The following is a 22,500-nucleotide window of genomic DNA, read 5'->3' as shown; positions in this document are numbered from 1 at the left end:
TGTCTTAGTATTCTGTGTTGTCTTTATTATGTTGGTTAGGCCAGGGTGTGACATGGCTGATTTATGTGTCTTAGTATTCTGTGTTGTCTTTATTATGTTGGTTAGGCCAGGGTGTGACATGGCTGATTTATGTGTCTTAGTATTCTGTGTTGTCTTTATTATGTTGGTTAGGCCAGGGTGTGACATGGCTGATTTATGTGTCTTAGTATTCTGTGTTGTCTTTATTATGTTGGTTAGGCCAGGGGGTGTGACATGGCTGATTTATGTGTCTTAGTATTCTGTGTTGTCTTTATTATGTTGGTTAGGCCAGGGTGTGACATGGCTGATTTATGTGTCTTAGTATTCTGTGTTGTCTTTATTATGTTGGTTAGGCCAGGGTGTGACATGGCTGATTTATGTGTCTTAGTATTCTGTGTTGTCTTTATTATGTTGGTTAGGCCAGGGTGTGACATGGCTGATTTATGTGTCTTAGTATTCTGTGTTGTCTTTATTATGTTGGTTAGGCCAGGGTGTGACATGGCTGATTTATGTGTCTTAGTATTCTGTGTTGTCTTTATTATGTTGGTTAGGCCAGGGTGTGACATGGCTGATTTATGTGTCTTAGTATTCTGTGTTGTCTTTATTATGTTGGTTAGGCCAGGGTGTGACATGGCTGATTTATGTGTCTTAGTATTCTGTGTTGTCTTTATTATGTTGGTTAGGCCAGGGTGTGACATGGCTGATTTATGTGTCTTAGTATTCTGTGTTGTCTTTATTATGTTGGTGTTGTGGCTGATTTATGTGTCTTTATTCTGTGTTGTCTTTATGTTGGTTAGGCCAGGGTGTGACATGGCTGATTTATGTGTCTTAGTATTCTGTGTTGTCTTTATTATGTTGGTTAGGCCAGGGTGTGACATGGCTGATTTATGTGTCTTAGTATTCTGTGTTGTCTTTATTATGTTGGCTGTGTTGTCTGTTGTCTTCCTATTATTATGTTGGTTAGGCCAGGGTGTGACATGGCTGATTTATGTGTCTTAGTATTCTGTGTTGTCTTTATTATGTTGGTTAGGCCAGGTGTGACATGGCTGATTTATGTGTCTTAGTATTCTGTGTTGTCTTTATTATGTTGGTTAGGCCAGGGTGTGACATGGCTGAATGTGTCTTAGTATTCTGTGTTGTCTTAGGCCAGGGTGTGACATGGCTGATTTATGTGTCTTAGTATTCTGTGTTGTCTTTATTATGTTGGTTAGGCCATGGTGTGACATGGCTGATTTATGTGTCTTAGTATTCTGTGTTGTCTTTATTATGTTGGTTAGGCCAGGGTGTGACATGGCTGATTTATGTGTCTTAGTATTCTGTGTTGTCTTTATTATGTTGGTTAGGCCAGGGTGTGACATGGCTGATTTATGTGTCTTGTTTTGTCTTTTCTTGTTTTGTATAGTGTTCACGTTTTCATCTTTCATTAAAGATGATTATAAATAACCACGCTGCATTTTGGTCCTCCTCTCCTTCCCAGAAAGAAAACCGTTACAACTATGCCCAGGATCAGTAGCCTAAACTAACACAAAGGGCTTGTTTAGGTGAATTGACTGTCCAAATTGCAACGGTCGGCATTTGTGTCGATGGAAAACAGTGGAGCAAGAAAAACCTGACAAGAAAAGACAGAAGAAACCACTAGGCTACGCTGTGTTGTCTTTATTATGTTGGTTCTCTAACCACTAGGCTACGCTGTGTTGTCTTTATTATGTTGGTTCTCTAACCACTAGGCTACGCTGTGTTGTCTTTATTATGTTGGTTCTCTAACCACTAGGCTACGCTGTGTTGTCTTTATTATGTTGGTTCTCTAACCACTAGGCTACGCTGTGTTGTCTTTATTATGTTGGTTCTCTAACCACTAGGCTACGCTGTGTTGTCTTTATTATGTTGGTTCTCTAACCACTAGGCTACGCTGTGTTGTCTTTATTATGTTGGTTCTCTAACCACTAGGCTACGCTGTGTTGTCTTTATTATGTTGGTTCTCTAACCACTAGGCTACGCTGTGTTGTCTTTATTATGTTGGTTCTCTAACCACTAGGCTACGCTGTGTTGTCTTTATTATGTTGGTTCTCTAACCACTAGGCTACGCTGTGTTGTCTTTATTATGTTGGTTCTCTAACCACTAGGCTACGCTGTGTTGTCTTTATTATGTTGGTTCTCTAACCACTAGGCTACGCTGTGTTGTCTTTATTATGTTGGTTCTCTAACCACTAGGCTACGCTGTGTTGTCTTTATTATGTTGGTTCTCTAACCACTAGGCTACGCTGTGTTGTCTTTATTATGTTGGTTCTCTAACCACTAGGCTACGCTGTGTTGTCTTTATTATGTTGGTTCTCTAACCACTAGGCTACGCTGTGTTGTCTTTATTATGTTGGTTCTCTAACCACTAGGCTACGCTGTGTTGTCTTTATTATGTTGGTTCTCTAACCACTAGGCTACGCTGTGTTGTCTTTATTATGTTGGTTCTCTAACCACTAGGCTACGCTGTGTTGTCTTTATTATGTTGGTTCTCTAACCACTAGGCTACGCTGTGTTGTCTTTATTATGTTGGTTCTCTAACCACTAGGCTACGCTGTGTTGTCTTTATTATGTTGGTTCTCTAACCACTAGGCTACGCTGTGTTGTCTTTATTATGTTGGTTCTCTAACCACTAGGCTACGCTGTGTTGTCTTTATTATGTTGGTTCTCTAACCACTAGGCTACGCTGTGTTGTCTTTATTATGTTGGTTCTCTAACCACTAGGCTACGCTGTGTTGTCTTTATTATGTTGGTTCTCTAACCACTAGGCTACGCTGTGTTGTCTTTATTATGTTGGTTCTCTAACCACTAGGCTACGCTGTGTTGTCTTTATTATGTTGGTTCTCTAACCACTAGGCTACGCTGTGTTGTCTTTATTATGTTGGTTCTCTAACCACTAGGCTACGCTGTGTTGTCTTTATTATGTTGGTTCTCTAACCACTAGGCTACGCTGTGTTGTCTTTATTATGTTGGTTCTCTAACCACTAGGCTACGCTGTGTTGTCTTTATTATGTTGGTTCTCTAACCACTTTATTAGGCTACGCTGTGTTGTCTTTATTATGTTGGTTCTCTAACCACTAGGCTACGCTGTGTTGTCTTTATTATGTTGGTTCTCTAACCACTAGGCTACGCTGTGTTGTCTTTATTATGTTGGTTCTCTAACCACTAGGCTACGCTGTGTTGTCTTTATTATGTTGGTTCTCTAACCACTAGGCTACGCTGTGTTGTCTTTATTATGTTGGTTCTCTAACCACTAGGCTACGCTGTGTTGTCTTTATTATGTTGGTTCTCTAACCACTAGGCTACGCTGTGTTGTCTTTATTATGTTGGTTCTCTAACCACTAGGCTACGCTGTGTTGTCTTTATTATGTTGGTTCTCTAACCACTAGGCTACGCTGTGTTGTCTTTATTATGTTGGTTCTCTAACCACTAGGCTACGCTGTGTTGTCTTTATTATGTTGGTTCTCTAACCACTAGGCTACGCTGTGTTGTCTTTATTATGTTGGTTCTCTAACCACTAGGCTACGCTGTGTTGTCTTTATTATGTTGGTTCTCTAACCACTAGGCTACGCTGTGTTGTCTTTATTATGTTGGTTCTCTAACCACTAGGCTACGCTGTGTTGTCTTTATTATGTTGGTTCTCTAACCACTAGGCTACGCTGTGTTGTCTTTATTATGTTGGTTCTCTAACCACTAGGCTACGCTGTGTTGTCTTTATTATGTTGGTTCTCTAACCACTAGGCTACGCTGTGTTGTCTTTATTATGTTGGTTCTCTAACCACTAGGCTACGCTGTGTTGTCTTTATTATGTTGGTTCTCTAACCACTAGGCTACGCTGTGTTGTCTTTATTATGTTGGTTCTCTAACCACTAGGCTACGCTGTGTTGTCTTTATTATGTTGGTTCTCTAACCACTAGGCTACGCTGTGTTGTTGGTTCTCTAACCACTTACGCTGTATGTCTTTATTATGTTGGTTCTCTAACCACTAGGCTACGCTGTGTTGTCTTTATTATGTTGGTTCTCTAACCACTAGGCTACGCTGTGTTGTCTTTATTATGTTGGTTCTCTAACCACTAGGCTACGCTGTGTTGTCTTTATTATGTTGTTCTCTAACCACTAGGCTACGCTGTGTTGTCTTTATTATGTTGGTTCTCTAACCACTAGGCTACGCTGTGTTGTCTTTATTATGTTGGTTCTCTAACCACTAGGCTACGCTGTGTTGTCAGTTCTCTAACCACTAGGCACGCTGTGTTGTCTTTATTATGTTGGTTCTCTAACCACTAGGCTACGCTGTGTTGTCTTTATTATGTTGGTTCTCTAACCACTGAGGCTACGCTGGTTGTCTTTATTATGTTGGTTCTCTAACCACTAGGCTACGCTGTGTTGTCTTTATTATGTTGAGTCTAACCACTAGGCTACGCTGTGTTGTCTTTATTATGTTGGTTCTCTAACCACTAGGCTACGCTGTGTTGTCTTTATTATGTTGTTCTCAACCCTCTTACGCTGTGTTGTCTTTATTATGTTGGTTCTCTAACCACTAGGCTGCTGTGTTGTCTTTATTATGTTGGTTCTCTAACCACTAGGCTACGCTGTGTTGTCTTTATTATGTTGGTTCTCTAACCACTAGGCTACGCTGTGTTGTCTTTATTATGTTGGTTCTCTAACCACTAGGCTACGCTGTGTTGTCTTTATTATGTTGGTTCTCTAACCACTAGGCTACGCTGTGTTGTCTTTATTATGTTGGTTCTCTAACCACTAGGCTACGCTGTGTTGTCTTTATTATGTTGGTTCTCTAACCACTAGGCTACGCTGTGTTGTCTTTATTATGTTGGTACGCTGTGTTGTCTTTATTATGTTGGTTTCTCTAACCACTAGGCTACGCTGTGTTGTCTTTATTATGTTGGTTCTCTAACCACTAGGCTACGCTGTGTTGTCTTTATTATGTTGGTTCTCTAACCACTAGGCTACGCTGTGTTGTCTTTATTATGTTGGTTCTCTAACCACTAGGCTACGCTGTGTTGTCTTTATTATGTTGGTTCTCTAACCACTAGGCTACGCTGTGTTGTCTTTATTATGTTGGTTCTCTAACCACTAGGCTACGCTGTGTTGTCTTTTATTATGTTGGTTCTCTAACCACTAGGCTACGCTGTGTTGTCTTTATTATGTTGGTTCTCTAACCACTAGGCTACGCTGTGTTGTCTTTATTATGTTGGTTCTCTAACCACTAGGCTACGCTGTGTTGTCTTTATTATGTTGGTTCTCTAACCAGTAGGCTACGCTGTGTTGTCTTTATTATGTTGGTTCTCTAACCACTAGGCTACGCATTGTCTTTATTATGTTGGTTCTCTAACCACTAGGCTACGCTGTGTTGTCTTTATTATGTTGGTTCTCTAACCACTGCTACGCTGTGTTGTCTTTATTATGTTGGTTCTCTAACCACTAGGCTACGCTGTGTTGTCTTTATTATGTTGGTTCTCTAACCACTAGGCTACGCTGTGTTGTCTTTATTATGTTGGTTCTCTAACCAGGGAGGCTACGCTGTGTTGTCTTTATTATGTTGGTTCTCTAACCACTAGGCTACGCTGTGTTGTCTTTATTATGTTGGTTCTCTAACCACAGGCTACGCTGCCGCCCCGACTCAATAGTGTCTATAAGCAGGCTGAGTTGGAGCCTCTGGGTATTACATAAGGAAGATTAAAGACTGGGAGTTCGTTAGCCTATGTAACAATGTCCTTATCGTCTTTCATGAAAAGCTTTGAGAAGCTTCAGGCTTAACAAGAAAAGGGGTGTTCGTCCCTTCACACAGCGAACAAACCACCTCAGCAAGCGGGCTCTCCTGGCAATCTTTGGCGAATGGCGGGAAAATGGAACCCCCTCCGTGAGGAGCCTGTGCTGAAAATGTATGTATTGTGTTGTGTTGAAAGGGTTCAAACTGCACTGTGCTGATTCGGAGAGGCAAAGGGAGAGTCAATCAATGAAACAAGGCTATTCTCTCGTGCTCCTTCTCTCTCCCCCTCCCTCTATCTATCTATCTATTTCCTTCTCTCTCTCCACGTGGTTTTCTTAACCACCAAGGCGAGATAAAATAAATGAGCTTCAGGCAATCTACAAATTAGCCTCCGTCCGTCTCAGCCTTGGCAGTTTGTGCGTTTGAAGTCAGGAACGACATGACGGGGTGGAAGGCAGCATTGCTTCCAACTGTGAGTCACCATCATCATAAGCGACAGGGTGAGATGCTTGACAGAGGGTTCAGGCTGTAATCAATATCATCTCAACCCTCAACGATAGGGCACGTGGAGAGGGATGAATACAGAACGGTGCTCTGAGCTTGTGTGATTGTTGTGGGTTAAAGGGGTTCACATGGGTGTGACATGGACTCATCAGGCAATATGGGGGATACATTACAGAACAATTATACTGTATGCATCATGAAAATGTGTGTGTGTGTGTGTGTGTGTGTGTGTGTGTGTGTGTGTGTGTGTGTGTGTGTGTGTGTGTGTGTGTGTGTGTGTGTGTGTGTGTGTGTGTGTGTGTGTGTGTGTGTGTGTGTGTGTGCGTGCGTGCGTGCGTGCGTGCGTGTGTGTGTGTGTGTGTGTGTGTGTGTAAGCCTCCAAATGGATTACCATGCTTCATCCATGAACCCATGCATGATTATAGTGATGTGATTAAGTAGGGTGAGCGTAACAAAACATATCATTTACACTCCAACACCATTGTCATTTGTGTGTGTGTGTGTGTGAGAGGGGGGTGAGGGAGGAGTGTATGTGTGAGAGAGAAGGAGAAATGAATCAATATGAGAAACAGTTATGACGCTATAACAAAGGGAGACATACAGTATGAGGGCTAGATGTTTGTGGGTTCACCAGAGAGCGGTGCGGATGTCTGCCAGGGGTTAATGCTCCATCTGATTGAATCGAGGCCTTAGCCAGTGGACGCTGGTGTGCTGATGAGAAAGGCAGCGGCATTCAGCCCTGTCATGCCCAGCAAGACAAAAAACCTTTGCATATAAGAGGGAGATGCAGTGATGTGTGTAAGAGGGAGAGAGGGAGTGGGAGAGGGAGAAGGAGAGAGGGAGTGGGAGAGAGAGAGGGAGAGAGGGAGTGGGAGAGGGAGGGAGAGAGGGAGTGGGAGAGAGAGGGAGAGAGGGAGTGGGAGAGGGAGAAGGAGAGAGGGAGTGGGAGAGAGAGAGGGAGAGAGGGAGTGGGAGAGGGAGAAGGAGAGAGGGAGTGGGAGAGAGAGAGGGAGAGAGGGAGTGGGAGAGGGAGAAGGAGAGAGGGAGTGGGAGAGAGAGAGGGAGAGAGGGAGTGGGAGAGAGAGAGGAGAGGGAGAGAGGGAGTGGGAGAGGGAGAAGGAGAGAGGGAGTGGGAGAGAGAGAGGGAGAGAGGGAGTGGGAGAGGGAGAGGGAGAGAGGGAGTGGGAGAGAGAGAGGGAGAGAGGGAGTGGGGGAGAGAGAGAGAGGGATAGAGGGAGTGGGAGAGAGAGAGGGAGAGAGGGAGTGGGAGAGAGAGAGGGAGAGAGGGAGTGGGAGAGAGAGAGAGGGAGAGAGGAGTGGGAGAGGGAGAGAGAGAGGGAGAGAGGGAGAGGGAGAGGAGAGAGAGAGAGAGAGAGAGGGAGAGAGGGAGTGGGAGAGAGAGAGGGAGAGAGGGAGTGGGAGGAGAGAGAGAGAGAGAGAGAGAGAGAGAGAGAGAGAGGGAGTGGGAGGGAGAGAGAGAGAGAGAGAGAGAGGGAGTGAGGGAGGGAGTGAGAAAGAGAGAATCAAATCAGAAACTGTATTGTCTAATGGCCCCGTCAAGGAGAAGTGATCTTGAGTAACTGAAATAAATGACAGACAAAATAGAAGAATAACATAACTCACAGATCTGCTGCTCTCTCTCTCTCTCTCCCTCTTTCACTCTCTTACTCTCTCTCTTTCTCTCTCTTTCTCTCTCTTTCACTCTCTTACTCTCTCGCTCTCTCTTTCACTCTCTTACTCTCTCTCTTTCTCTCTCTTTCACTCTCTTACTCTCTCTTTCTCTCTCTATCAATCTCTTACTCTCTCTCTCTCTCTCTCTCTCTCTCTCTCTCTCTCTCTCTCTCTCTCTCTCTCTCTCTCTCTCAGGCACACACACACACGCCAACAAAAAACTCCTCCAACATTTTGTCCATAAACTTTTACCCAGATCAATTGGCCTGGCTAACCCAGCGGTGTGATGTGATTTATTAGGATCCCCATTAGCCGACGGCGATAGCGACAGCTCTTACTGGGGTCTGACATAAAACGAAAAAGACATTAAAGACAAAAGACTATAATTTACATACATTTAAAAACATTAACATGTAGTGTGCATCTATCAGTTCCACAGACATGTGAGTACATACGCACGACAAGTAGGTCACATGGGGGAGAGGCGTTGTGCCGTGAGGTGTTGCTGTATTTGTTTATTGAAACCAGGTTTGCTGTTCACTAGCTCTGTATAAGATGGAAGGGAGCTCCAGGCACTCCTGGCTCTCTATAATACTGTATGTTTCCTTGAATTTGTTCTGGGCCTGGGAACTGTGAAAAGACCCCTGGTGGCATGCCGGGTAAGGTAAGTGTGTGTGCCAGTGCTGTGTGAAAAGACCCCTGGTGGCATGCCGGGTAAGGTAAGTGTGTGTGCCAGTGCTGTGTGTAAGTGGACTATGCAAACAATTTGGAATTTTCCAACACATTATTGTTTCTTATAGAAACAAGAAGTGATTCAGTCAGTCTCTCCTCAACTCTTAGCTAAGAGAGACTGGCAGCATAGTATTCATATTAGCCCTCTGATTAGGTCCTATGATTGAGTGTCGTCTGACCCAGGGGTTTGAAGGTGAACGGAAAGGCACTGGAGCGACGAACCGCCCGTGCTGTCTCTGCCTGGCCGGTTCCCCTCTCTCCACTGGGATTCTCTCTCCACTGGGATTCTCTGCCTCTAACCCTATTACGGGGGCTGAGAATTACTTACTGGTGCTCTTCCATGCTGTCGCTAGGAGGGGTGCTTCACTTGAGTGGGTTGAGTCACTGATGTGATGTTCCTGTCCGGGTTGGCACCCCCCTCGTGGTCGTACCGTGGGGGAGATCTTTGTGGGCTATACTCAGCCTTGTCTCAGGGTAGTAAGTTGGTGGTTTGAAGATATCCCTCTAGTGGTGTGGGGGCTGTACTTTGGCAAAGTGGGTGTCGGACAGGGTATCGTCGGACGGGGCCACAGTGTCTCCCGACCCCTCCTGTCTCAACCTCCAGTATTTATGCTGCAATGGTTTGTGTCGGGGGTCTATGGTCAGTTTGTTATATCTGGAGTACTTCCCCTGTCTTATCCGGTGTCCTGTGTGAATTTAAGTATGCTCCCTCTAACTCTCTCTCTTTCTCTCTTTCTCTCTTTTCTCAGAGGACCTGAGCCCTAGGACCATGCCTCGGGACTACATCCTTGCTGTCACCCAGTCCACCTGGTCGTGCTGCTGCTCCAGTTTCAACTGTTCTGCCTGCTATGGAACCCTGACCTGTTCCCCGGACGTGCTACCTGTCCCAGACCTGCTGTTTTCGACTCTCTCTCTCTACCGCAGCTGCTGTCTCTAACTCTTAATGATCGGCTATGAAAAGCCAACTGACATTTACTCCTGAGGTGCTGACTTGCTGCACCCTCGACAACTACTGTGATTATTATTATTTGACCCTGCTGGTCATCTATGAACGTTTGAACATCTTGGCCATGTTCTGTTATAATCTCCACCCGGCACAGCCAGAAGAGGACTGGCCACCCCACATAGCCTGGTTCCTCTCTAGGTTTCTTCATAGGTTTTGGCCTTTCTAGGGAGTTTTTCCTAGCCACCGTGCTTCTACATGTGTCTTGCTTGCTGTTTGGGGTTTTAAGCTGGGTTTCTGCACAGCACTTTGAGATATCAGCTGATGTAAGAAGGGCTTTAAAAATACATTTGATTGATTACAATGAAGAGCAAGACATGTTGCTCTGTTATGGGCCACCTGCAGTTTAACTAGGTCTTTCTTTGCAGCACTCGACCACATGACTGGACAATAATCACAATGAGATAAAAGTGGAGCCTGCAGGACTTGCAGTGTGATGTCATCTCTTTATTACCAACAGACCTCTCCATCTTTACATCTATTGAATATATATGTTTTGACCATGACAGTTTACAATCTAAGGTAACGACAAGTAATTTAGTCTCCTCAACTTGTTCAACATCCACACCCTTCATTACCTGATTCACCTGAGGTCTTTACCTTAGGGAAGGATTTGTACCAAATACAACACTCTTAATTTTAGAGATGTTCAGGACCAGTTTATTACTGGCCACTCATTCCAGAACTGTAAGAAGAATCGTAAAGGGTCTGAATCTAAAATCTAAATTCCGTTCTACATTCCAGAGGGTGGCAGCGGCTCGAAGATAAAACGCTAGCCTATACTCAGTCCCGTTTCTCACAAATTAGCTTTCGGTAACGGGCCGTGGTGAACATTAGCGTTTGCTGTCACCGTGGAAATCCGGTGTGGTAGAACAAAGTCACGTCAAGCCCGGTTTGCTCATCTAGCCGTTAAATAAAACCCATTTGTCTCACTTATTGCCACGACGCCTCCTGCTCAACGATAACAAATGTTGCACAACAAATAAAAACAATTCACCACGGCACTTAAAATAACCATTAGTTACTCCAGCGGCTCTGTGTAGACACAACAAAACAACTTTCTAGCGTATTGTGCTGTCCTTCTGTAGCTCAGTTGGTAGAGCATGGCGCTTGTAACGCCAGGGTAGTGGGTTCGATTCCCGGGACCACCCATACGTAGAATGTATGCACACATGACTGTAAGTCGCTTTGGATAAAAGCGTCTGCTAAATGGCATATATTATTATTATTATTATTATTATTATTATTATTATTATTATTATATTATTAATGTGCTTTGGCGCATGGGGCAGATTGAACAAAAGCAAGAGGCTACATTTAATTATTTACTTTCATTACCAATAAAGGCATAAGGTTGTCAGCCAACATAACCAGGGATAATATAATTTATTTTTTACATCTTATAAAATACCCAATATTATGACTGTCCCTCACATACAATTGTGCATGAACATACATTGGGATTGGTGGGGCAAATGGCTATGTAAACTACTTTTTAAAAGTAACTTAAAAGATAAGTATGTCATATTTTTCTTATTAAGGGAAGATTTAGTGAATCTGAACTTTTTCCAGTGGGAAGTAGCCTATTTTGCAGCTTGGTAAATTTTATTTTCAGAGTAGCTTCTCCAACACTGTGTCCTGGGATTCCATCACGCCTGATTCAGCACCATGGAGAGCCCCCCCCCACACACACACCTTCTGACCACACTTTTCGATCGATAGGGTGCAAGGACAGGTCAGAGGAGCAATAGAGAGTACAAGGTCCTGCAATAGCCTACACTCAATACGAAACAGCGACTGAAAAGGGCAACACTTCCACACACACTCAACATTAGTTGGTTTCCTTGGAGCGCTACTGAGGTACGCGCTGACTTCTCCTTGCTGGTGGACTGCTACCATCTAGCGGTGGAATATGGTACTACAGCCTTTAGAGAACAGTCATTTTGTTATCTGATTGAGCACCCTACAATTATGCGGAACAGCAAGTCTGAACAAAATCAGCAGTTCACTTCCGAGTGTAGGTCTGGCTCCCTCCCCTCACACACACCCTCCCTGAAAGGTGTCGGAGAGAGAGGCTCAACCAACAACAAGTTGTGACAAATCCTTTTTTAATCAAGGACAGGGAGTTCACACAAAACTCAGGTTGAGCGGTGAGAACCATGCAAGTGTTTCACTGAATGGACCGAACGGAAGAATCGATTTGAGTGGAAGTTTATTTTTTCTTCTTCTTTCAGTTGAGCCTGGCATACCTCATCCTCTCGTGTCTAAAGTGTTTAAAGGATTGGAAATGCCTGGGAACGAGAGAGTTTCTCGTCTCTTGAAAGAGATCATTCAAAAGCCGGGGAACGACGCGTGCGCAGACTGTGGTGCGCCTGGTAAGTTGAAATGTGATGCTGATGTTATAACTTTGCTGCAAAGAACCTTCTAGCCTAGACGTTCTAGATGAGAGAGGGTGGGAGTTGGCATGCAACAGGTCCTGACATGTATAGGTAGAAAAATACCTTCAGCCTATTTTAGGTCTATTTGAGTTGCTCTGGGAATGTTAGGAGCAGAATAGGCCTCGTTGCATTTTAAATCGACTTTTCATTTGTAACCTAACGGTGAACCAGAATCTGGCCTTACACGAGACGTTGGTTCAGAAATGTAAGGACGTTGTTTCCAAAAGTATGTATTTATGTGGGCTTCAGTCTGCAACGTGGTCTCAGAGCATTTCGTATTATTCTGTACTTCTCAACTAGCAAGACGCAGCAATGAAGAACGAGAAGGGGGGAGATTTTCGGCACAACACCGGCCCGCTCATTAGGCAGCCGCCTATGCATGGCGATTAGCGAGGGTGGTTTTTCTGAGCTAAACTGACCAAGACCCACCTCCAACAACACATAAGACCTCACTTAATTCTGCCCCAAAACAATGACATATTCCAACCAATGGCATAATTATGGGCTTTTTAGGTGATCGCTGATGCCTATCTGTGATAAGCAGTGCCCACTTTGTCAAAGGCAGGGAGGCAAGATATGTATGTATAGATACTATAGCGGTAAGAATGCTATATCCAGAGTCAGTACATAGGGGTAAACATACTATATACAGGGTCAGTACCATATTATAATGTACAGGGATACTGGATCTATAGAGGTAGATATGTATAGGGGTAAACATACTATATACAGGGTCAGTACCATATTATTATGTACAGGGATACTGGATCTATGGTCAGTACCATATTATAATGTACAGGGATACTGGATCTATAGAGGTAGATATGTATAGGGGTAAACATACTATATACAGGGTCAGTACCATATTATAATGTACAGGGATACTGGATCTATAGAGGTAGCTATGTATAGGGGTAAACATACTATATACAGGGTCAGTACCATATTATAATGTACAGGGATACTGGATCTATAGAGGTAGATATGTATAGGGGTAAACATACTATATACAGGGTCAGTACCATATTATAATGTACAGGGACACTGGATCTATGAGGTAGATATGTATAGGGGTAAACATACTATATACAGGGTCAGTACCATATTATAATGTACAGGGATACTGGATCTATAGAGGTAGATATGTATAGGGGTAAACATACTATATACAGGGTCAGTACCATAAAATAATGTACAGGGATACTGGATCTATAGAGATAGATATATGTATAGGGTCAGTACATAAAATAATATTATAAACAGGGATACTGGATACTAGATATATACAGGGTCAGTACCATATTATAATGTACAGGGATACTGGATCTATAGAGGTAGATATGTATAGGGGTAAACATACTATATACAGGGTCAGTACCATAAAATAATGTACAGGGATACTGGATCTATAGAGATAGATATGTATAGGGGTAAACATACTATATACAGGGTCAGTACCATATTATAATGTACAGGGATACTGGATCTATAGAGGTAGATATGTATAGGGGTAAACATACTATATACAGGGTCAGTACCATATTATAATGTACAGGGACACTGGATATATAGAGGTAGATATGTATAGGGGTAAACATACTATATACAGGGTCAGTACCATAAAATAATGTACAGGGATACTGGATCTATAGAGATAGATATGTATAGGTTTAAGGTGACTAGGCATCAGGATGTATGATTAACAGAGTAGCAGCAGCGTATGTAATGATTGTATCCGAGTGGGTGTGTGTAGTTTATAAATGTGTGTATAAGTTATGTTTGTGTGAGTAAATGATGGAGGGAGTGTATTTGTATTTATTGTGGATCCCCATTAGCTGCTGACCAAGCAGCAGCTACTCTTCCTGGGGTCCAGAAAAATGAAGGCAGTTTATGCCATTTTAAAAACATTACAATATATTCACAGATTTCACAACACACTGTGTGCCCTCAGGCCCCTACTCCACCACGACCACATATCTACATTACTGAATCAATGTGTATGTATAGTGCGTATGTTATCGTGTGTGTGTGTGTGTGTGTGTGTGTGTGTGTGTGTGTGTGTGTGTGTGTGTGTGTGTGTGTGTGTGTGTGTGTCTGTGTCTGTGTGTGTATGTGTGTGTGTATGTGTATGTGTATGTGTATGTGTGTGTGTGTGTGTGTGTGTGTGTGTGTGTGTGTTGCTTCACAGTCGCTGTTCCATAAGGTGAATTCTTTTTCATCTGTTTTTTAAAATCACATTTTACTGCTCGCATCAGTTACCTGATGTGGAATAGAGTTCCATGTAGTCATGGCTCTATGTAGTACTGTGTGCCTCCCATAGTCTGTTCTGGACATTGGGACTGTGAAGAGACCTCTGGTGGCACGTCTTGTGGGGTATGCATGGGTGTCCGAGCTGTGTGCCAGTAGTTTAGACAGACAGCTCGGTACATTCAGCTTGTCAATACCTCTCATAAATACAAGTAGTGATGAAGTCCATCTCTCCTCCACTTTCAGCCAGGAGAGATTGACATGCATATTATTAATATTAGCTCTCTGTGTTAGAGGTCGACCGATTCATCGGAATGGCCGATTAATTAGGGCCGATTTAAATGTTTTCATAACAATTGGTAATCTGTTATGGGAGTGCAGCAAGGAGCCAAGGTAAGGTGCTAGCTAGCATCAAACTTATCTTATACGAAACAATAAATCTTCACATCATCACTAGTTAACTACACATGGTTGATGATATTACTAGTTTATCTAGCGTGTCCTGCGTTGCATATAATCGATGCGGTGCCTGTTAATTTATCATTGAATCACAGCCGACTTCGCCAGACGGGTGATGATTTAACACTGCCGTTGCACCAATGTACCCAACCATAAACATCAATGCCTTTCTTTAAAATCAATACACAAGTATATATTTTTAAACCTGCATGTTTAGTTAATATTTCCTGCTAACATTAATTTCTTATAATTAGGGAAATTGTGTCACTTCTCTTGCGTTCTGTGCAAGCAGAGTCAGGGTTTATGCAGCAGTTTGGGCCGCCTGGCTCATTGCGAACTGTGTGAAGACCATTTATTCCTAACGAAGACCGTAATTAATTTGCCAGAATTGTACATAATTATGACATAACATTGAAGGTTGTACAATGTAACAGCAATATTTAGACTTAAGGATGCCACCCGTTAGATAAAATACGGAACGGTTCCGTATTTCACTGAAAGAATAAACATTTTGTTTTCGAAATGATAGTTTACGGATTTTACCATACTAATGACCTAAGGCTCGTATTTCTGTGTGTTATTATATTATAATTAAGTCTATGATTTGATAGAGCATTCTGACTGAGCGGTGGTAGGCAGCAGCAGGCTCTTAAGCATTCATTCAAACAGCACTTTCGTGTGTTTTGCCAGCAGCTCTTCGCAATGCTTCAAGCATTGAGCTGTTTATGACTTCAAGCATATCAACTCCTGAGATTAGTCTGGCAATACTATATATAGTGCCTATAAGAACATCCAATAGTCAAAGGTATATGAAATACAAATGGTATAGAGAGAAATAGTCCTATAATTCCTAAAATAACTACAACCTAAAACTTCTTACCTGGGAATATTGAAGACTCATGTTAAAAGGAACCACCAGCTTTCATATGTTCTCATGTTCTGAGCAAGGAACTTAAACGTTAGCTTTTTACATGGCACATATTGCACTTTTACTTTTTCTCCAACACTTTGTTTTTGCATCATTTAAACCGAACTGAACATGTTTCATGACTTATTTGAGACTAAATTGATTGTATTGATGTATTATATTAAGTTAAAATAAAAGGGTTCATTCAGTATTGTTGTAATTGTCATTATTACAAACATATATATATATAAATCGACCGATTAATCGGTATCGTCTTTTTTTGGGTCCTCCAATAATAGGTATGGGCGTTGAAAAATCATAAGTCGGTTGACCTCTGCTCTGTGTACATCCAAGGGCCAGCCGTGCTGCCCTGTTCTGAGCCAATTGAAATTTGACAACACTACTTAACTGTAGTCAAGGTGCGACAAAACTAGAGTCTGTAGGACCTGCCTTGTTGATAGTGTTGTTAAGGCAGAGCAGCGCTTTATTATAGATAGACTTCTCCCCATCTTAGCTACTGTTGTATCAACATGTTTTGACCATTACAGTTTACAACCCAGTGTTACTCCAAGCAGTTTAGTCACCTCAACTTTCCACTTAATTTATTACATGATTTAGTTGAGGTTTATTGTGTTAGTGAATAATTTGTCCCACATACAATGCTTTTAGTTTTTAAAATATTTAGGACTGACTTATTCCTTGCCACCCATTCTGAAACTAACAGCAGCTCTTCATTAAGTGTTGCAGTGATTTCACTCTCTGTAGTAGCTGACGTCAATAGTGTTGAGTCATCCTCATACATAGAAAGGTGTGTGTGTTCTGGCTTGCAGGGCTCAGGTGTGTGTGTGTTGCTCTGTGATCTGTCAGTGACATGTCCTTGTGTGTGTAGTGTAAAGGTTGTGTGTGTGTTGGAGCGACAGTGTGTGTAGTATGTAGGGCTCTGTGAGGTGTGTGTTGTGTGTGGCTCTGTGAGGTGTGTGTGTTGGACAGTGTGTGTAGTGTGTAGGGCTCTGTGAGGTGTGTGTGTTGGAGTGACAGTGTGTGTAGTGTGTAGGGCTCTGTGAGGTGTGTGTGTTGGAGTGACAGTGTGTGTAGTGTGTAGGGCTCTGTGAGGTGTGTGTGTTGGAGCGACAGTGTGTGTAGTGTGTAGGGCTCTGTGAGGTGTGTGTGTTGGAGCGACAGTGTGTGTAGTGTGTAGGGCTCTGTGAGGTGTGTGTGTTGGAGTGACAGGGCTCTGTGAGGTGTGTGTGTTAGGGCTCTGTGAGGTGTGTGTGTTGACAGTGGCTCTGTGAGGGCTCTGTGTGTGTGTTGGAGCGACAGTGTGTGTAGTGTGTAGGGCTCTGTGAGGTGTGTGTGTTGGAGCGACAGTGTAGGGTGTAGTGTGTGTAGTGTGTAGGGCTCTGTGAGGTGTGTGTGTTGGAGCGACAGGGCTCTGTGAGGTGTGTGTGTTGGAGCGACAGTGTGTGTAGTGTGTAGGGCTCTGTGAGGTGTGTGTGTTGGAGCGACAGTGTGTGTAGTGTGTAGGGCTCTGTGAGGTGTGTGTGTTGGAGCGACAGTGTGTGTAGTGTGTAGGGCTCTGTGAGGTGTGTGTGTTGGAGCGACAGTGTGTGTAGTGTGTAGGGCTCTGTGAGTGGTGTGTGTTGGAGGGCTCTGTGAGGTGTGTGTGTTGGAGCGACAGTGTGTGTAGGTGAGGGCTCTGTGAGGTGTGTGTGTTGGAGTGACAGTGTGTGTAGTGTGTAGGGCTCTGTGAGGTGTGTGTGTTGGAGACAGTGTGTGACAGTGTGTGTTGGAGCGACAGTGTGTGTAGTGTGTAGGGCTCTGTGGAGGACAGTGTGTGTAGTGTGAGGGCTCTGTGAGTACAAAAATAAGAACAAAGGACAACATAGATAGTCTGTGTTAGCCACTGTGTTAGCTCTAGGTGTGTGTGTTGGCAGTCTGATGGCATGAGGGCAGAAGAATGCTGGGACAGTGTGTGAGTGTGTTGGGCTCTGGAGTGTGTGTGTGTTGGACTGCAGTAGTCCCTGGACAAGTGTGTGTAGTGTGTAGGGCTCAGGTGTGTGTGTTGCACAGTGTGTGACTAGGGCTCTAGGTGTGTGTGTTTAATATTGGCATCTGCCAAGTCACTCTGTGAGGTGTGTGTGTTGGAGCGACAGTGTGTGTAGTCAGGGCTCAGGTGTGTGTGTGTTAAAATGCTCTGTGAGGGTGTGTTTATGTAGTGTGTAGGGCTCTGTGAATAGGACAGTTTAGTGTGTAGGGCTCCAAGGTCCCAATAGGGCTCTGTGACAGGGCAATAACATGCATTTAGAGAGGGCTCTGTGAGTAGCATTCAAATCTTTTTGAATTTGATTCCCCCGACAGTGTCTGAAATGAGGCCTACTCAGCGCTGCAGACATCATCATGTGATTATCAGAATGAAAGAAAGTAGGATATGAAAGGGATCAACAGTAAGACTGTAGTGTTAACACTACTGTAGTGCTAGGGCTCTGTGAGGTGTGGGTCACTTAGGGCTCAGGGCTCAGAACAGACCTATAGATCTACTCTGTGAGGTGTGTGTGTTGGAGCGACAGTGTGTGTAGACCAACGACAGGGTTTCTGTGGTGTGTGTTGGAGCGACGCTGACAACTTTGTCATTGTGTTAGCTATTTGGCAGTCTGATGGCATGAGGGCAGAAGAATGCTGGGGTGCTAGTAGTAGTCCCTGGACAAGACATGCACTGACTACACACATTGGCATCTGCCAGTCACAGTCACTCATAAAATGTAATTTATGTATGGGGAATAGGCCAGTTTAGTACCCAAAGGTCCCAATACACGGGGCAATAACATGCATTTAGAAGTAGCATTCAAATCTTTTTTGAATTTGATTCCCCCGCAGTCTGAAATGAGGCCTACTCAGCGCTGCAGACATCGTCATGTGATTATCAAAATGAAAGAAAGTAGGATATGAAAGGGAACAACAGTAAGACATTCTGTAGGTTAACACTACTGTCGGCTACCGGGTCACTTCCAACAGAACAGACCTATAGATCTACCGCAATGTAGACCAACGCAGGGTTTCTGTGGCCTACGCTGACTTTGTCATAGGGGATACAACGGTGTAGTAGGTTAAAGACACACACACACACACACTCAGTGGGTTGGTAGCTGGCCCTGCACCAGGCTGTGTCACGTAGATAAGATGGGTGTGGTCAAGCTAAAGTAAACGCAGGTATGAGCCAATGGAGGGAGATGGGAGACATTCAGTACAAATGTTAAATCAAAAGGAAGGTTTCTCTTCCCTGACTGCCTTCATATCTGCATCTGAAGGTATGTGGTCCAGCCCTTTGTACTGAGTTGTAGTGTGGTATGTTGTTGTATGTCCTATACACCTTATCATTGGCTCTTTACAGAGAATCTGCTTCTTGCTCAAGAGGACAAAGGTCAAAGCATTCCAAGTTTTTTCCATGTGAAATGTCGGTTTTTCTAAAGGTATTCCATTTGATCTAGTACCACAAACTCCCAATGAAACCACATACCTCTCTCTGTTCTCTGTTCTTCCTCTCTCTCTCTCCCCCCTTTCCTCCATCAGATCCTAGTTGGGGCTCCTGTTCCTTAGGAGTGTTCATCTGTGTTCAATGTTCCGGGATCCACAGGAATATTCCCGACATCGGAATGAAGGTCAAATCCCTCAGCCTCTCCCGCTGGGAAGACCAGGAAGTGAAGGTGAGCTGCTCACCAAAATGACCCAAATCGCAATATTCGCTAACGTAAATTTCTTCAAATCCAGTCGGCTCTGGGTTCATTGCTATTTTTAAATCATTTCAAATCTGTGCTTGATTGAGCTTGCCTGGCTTGACAGACCGACAGAGTCGTCCCAAAATGGCAAACCCCGCCCATCTGTCACTCCAGGCAGGCTAGAGCTGACGCTCAAAGTACTTGAAAGATTTGAAATAGTTTTGAACCCAGGTCCGAATCCATGACTGTACATAGTCATTTATGACTGAGTCATAACTCCGTGATGAACCTGATATGAATATGAAATGAAACAGGCGTTTGTCCCGTCCATCCTGAAGAATAGGACATGTAGGAAATGAATGGTTGTGCTGCATATTTCACATTCAAAACAATCACTGGAAGGAATTGTCTGTGTTTAGTGGTTCATACGTGGTATGACACATGCAATCATGACTCATCCGCCCGTCTGTTGTGTCTCTCTCAACTTCTCTCTTTCTCTGTGTGTGTTGGTGGGTGTGTGTTACAGTTCATGGCGGAGAATGGGAACGAATTGATGAAGCAGAAATATGAGGCTTTGTTCCTGTCTACTACTACAAACCTACCCACAAAGACTGCCAGTAAGTGTGTGTGTGTGTGTGTGTGTGTGTGTGTGTGTGTGTGTGTGTGTGTGTGTGTGTGTGTGTGTGTGTGTGTGTGTGTGTGTGTGTGTGTGTGTGTGTGTGTGTGTGTGTGTGTGTGTGTGTGTGTGTGTGTGTGTGTGGTGACCATGGCAACGGGACCATTGTAATAATGACATTGTGATGAGGGGATATTTTGGGGACTCATGGCAAAGAGGCGCTGGCTAGGGCAGGATACTGAAAGGAACACACACACGCACACACACACACACACACACACGCGCACACTGCACGCGTGAACACACACACACGCACACGCACACACACACACACACACACACACACACACACACACACACACACACACACACACACACACACACACACACACACACACACTGTCTATTCTCTATCATGATCAATCCCTCAGAAAGACATTAGGATGAAGTGCACATTGTAATACGTTCCATAATAAGATCAGAGGTTGATTTCCTGTGATGTTTAATGAGGAGGACGAATCATTGACTTTCAGTCATGTGTTTTAGACTAGTTATAGGATATGTTTCCTTGTTCATTATTTCCTTGCTTTCTCTCTCTCTCTCTCTCTCTCTCTCTCTCTCTCTCTCTCTCTCTCTCTCTCTCTCTCTCTCTCTCTCTCTCTCTCTCTCTCTCTCTCTCTCTCTCTCTCTCTCTATATATTCAATTTAAGGGCTTTATTGGCATGGGAAACAAATGTTTATATAAGGTAGATAATAAACAAAAGTGAAATAAACAATAAAAATGAACAGTAAACATTACACTCACACAAGTTCCAAAATAATAACGACATTTGAAATGTAATATTATGTCTATATACAGTGTTGGAAAATAAATAAACATAAATATGGGTTGTATTTACAATGGTGTTTGTTCTTCACTGGTTGCCCTTTTCTTGTGGCAACAGGTCACACATCTTGCTGCTGTGATGGAATACTGTGGAATTTCACCCAGTAGATGTGGGAGTTTATCAAAATTGGTCTGTGTAATCTGAGGGAAATATGTCTCTCTAATATGGTCATACATTGGGCAGGAGGTTAGGAAGTGCAGCTCAGTTTCCACCTCATTTTATGGGCAGTGAGCACATAGCCTGTCTTCTCTTGAGAGCCATGTCTGTCTACGGCGGCCTTTCTCAATAGCAAGGCAATGCTCACTGAGTCTGTACATAGTCAAGGCTTTCCTTAATATTGGGTCAGTCACAGTGGTCAGGTATTCTGCCACTGTGTACTTTCTGTTTAGGGCCAAATAGCATTCTAGTTTACACTGTTTTTTTGTTAATTCTTTCCAATGTATCAAGTAATTATCTTTTTGTTTTCTCATGATTTCCTTGGGTCTAATTGTGCTGTTGTCCTGGGGCTCTGTGTGTTTGTGTTTGTGAACAGAGCCCCAGGACCAGCTTGCTTAGGGGACTCTTCTCTAGGTTCATCTCTCTGTAGGTGATGGCTTTGTTATGGAAGGTTTGGGAATCACTTCCTTTTAGGTTGTTGTAGAATTTAACAGCTCTTTTCTGGATTTTGATAATTAGCGGGTATCATTCTAATTCTGCTCTGCAGGCATTATTTGGTGTTTTACGTTGTACACAGAGGATGTTTTTGCAGAACTTTGCATGCAGAGTCTCAATTTGGTGTTTGTCCCATTTGGTGAATTCTTGGTTGCTGAGCGGACCCCAGACCTCACAACCATGAAAGGCAATATTACTGATTCAAGTATTTTTAGCTAGATCATAATTGGTATGTCGAAGTTTATTTTCCTTTTGATGGAATAGAAGGCCCTTTTTGCCTTGTCTCTCAGATCGTTCACAGCTTGTGGAGGTTACCTGTGGCACTGATGTCTCGGCCGAGTGTGTATAGTTTTTGTGTGCTCTCGGGCAACGGTGTCTGAATCGTTCCTGCGCCTGTGCGTTCCTGCGCCTGTGCGTTCCTGCGCCTGTGCATTCCTGCGCCTGTGCATTCCTGCGCCTGTGCATTCCTGCGCCTGTGCATTCCTGCGCCTGTGCGTTCCTGCGCCTGTGCGTTCCTGCGCCTGTGCGTTCCTGCGCCTGTGCGTTCCTGCGCCTGTCTCCCGACTCATTCATACCAGCGTGACTGAAATAGTGAGATAACAGTCTCAGGTGTCAGTGTGGTTTGTGTCTTGGCCCCTTTCACCAGGTTTTAGACAAAAAACATTCTCTGCTGTTATGTGGCAGGTAATCTTGGAACTATCTTGAATCCTTATGTTATGTTGAGTGTCAGAGATACCTGATGTTTTGTGTGTGTGATGGTTTTGTTTGAATGCGTGTCGTGTGTTGTTGACTGTCAAGTGTTTATCTCACGCTGGGACCGATGGCTTGTCTCGTCCGTCGTCTCGTCTTCGTCTCGTAATCAGCAACGCAAATCCTTTCATCAGCTCTCTGGGCTTCCCAGCAGTCATCAG

The 22,500-nt window shown here is 43.6% G+C and overlaps 1 protein-coding gene across 1 annotated transcript in view; it reads left to right on the top strand.

The window, feature by feature from the left end:
- The first annotated feature begins 11,679 nt into the window (after positions 1 to 11,679).
- Positions 11,680 to 22,500, top strand: part of zgc:92360 (uncharacterized protein LOC436988 homolog) — a 34,450-nt gene continuing 23,629 nt past the window's right edge. Inside the window, 4 exon segments of the mRNA XM_052527964.1 lie at positions 11,680 to 12,046; positions 19,290 to 19,423; positions 19,962 to 20,007; positions 20,010 to 20,052. Coding sequence (XP_052383924.1) covers positions 11,959 to 12,046; positions 19,290 to 19,423; positions 19,962 to 20,007; positions 20,010 to 20,052 — 311 coding nt within the window. The 5' untranslated portion in view covers positions 11,680 to 11,958.

The sequence above is a fragment of the Oncorhynchus keta genome, chromosome 10, assembly GCF_023373465.1.
Source record: "Oncorhynchus keta strain PuntledgeMale-10-30-2019 chromosome 10, Oket_V2, whole genome shotgun sequence".
Taxonomy (NCBI): domain Eukaryota; kingdom Metazoa; phylum Chordata; class Actinopteri; order Salmoniformes; family Salmonidae; genus Oncorhynchus; species Oncorhynchus keta.
This window is presented reverse-complemented; position numbering and strand designations above follow the sequence as displayed.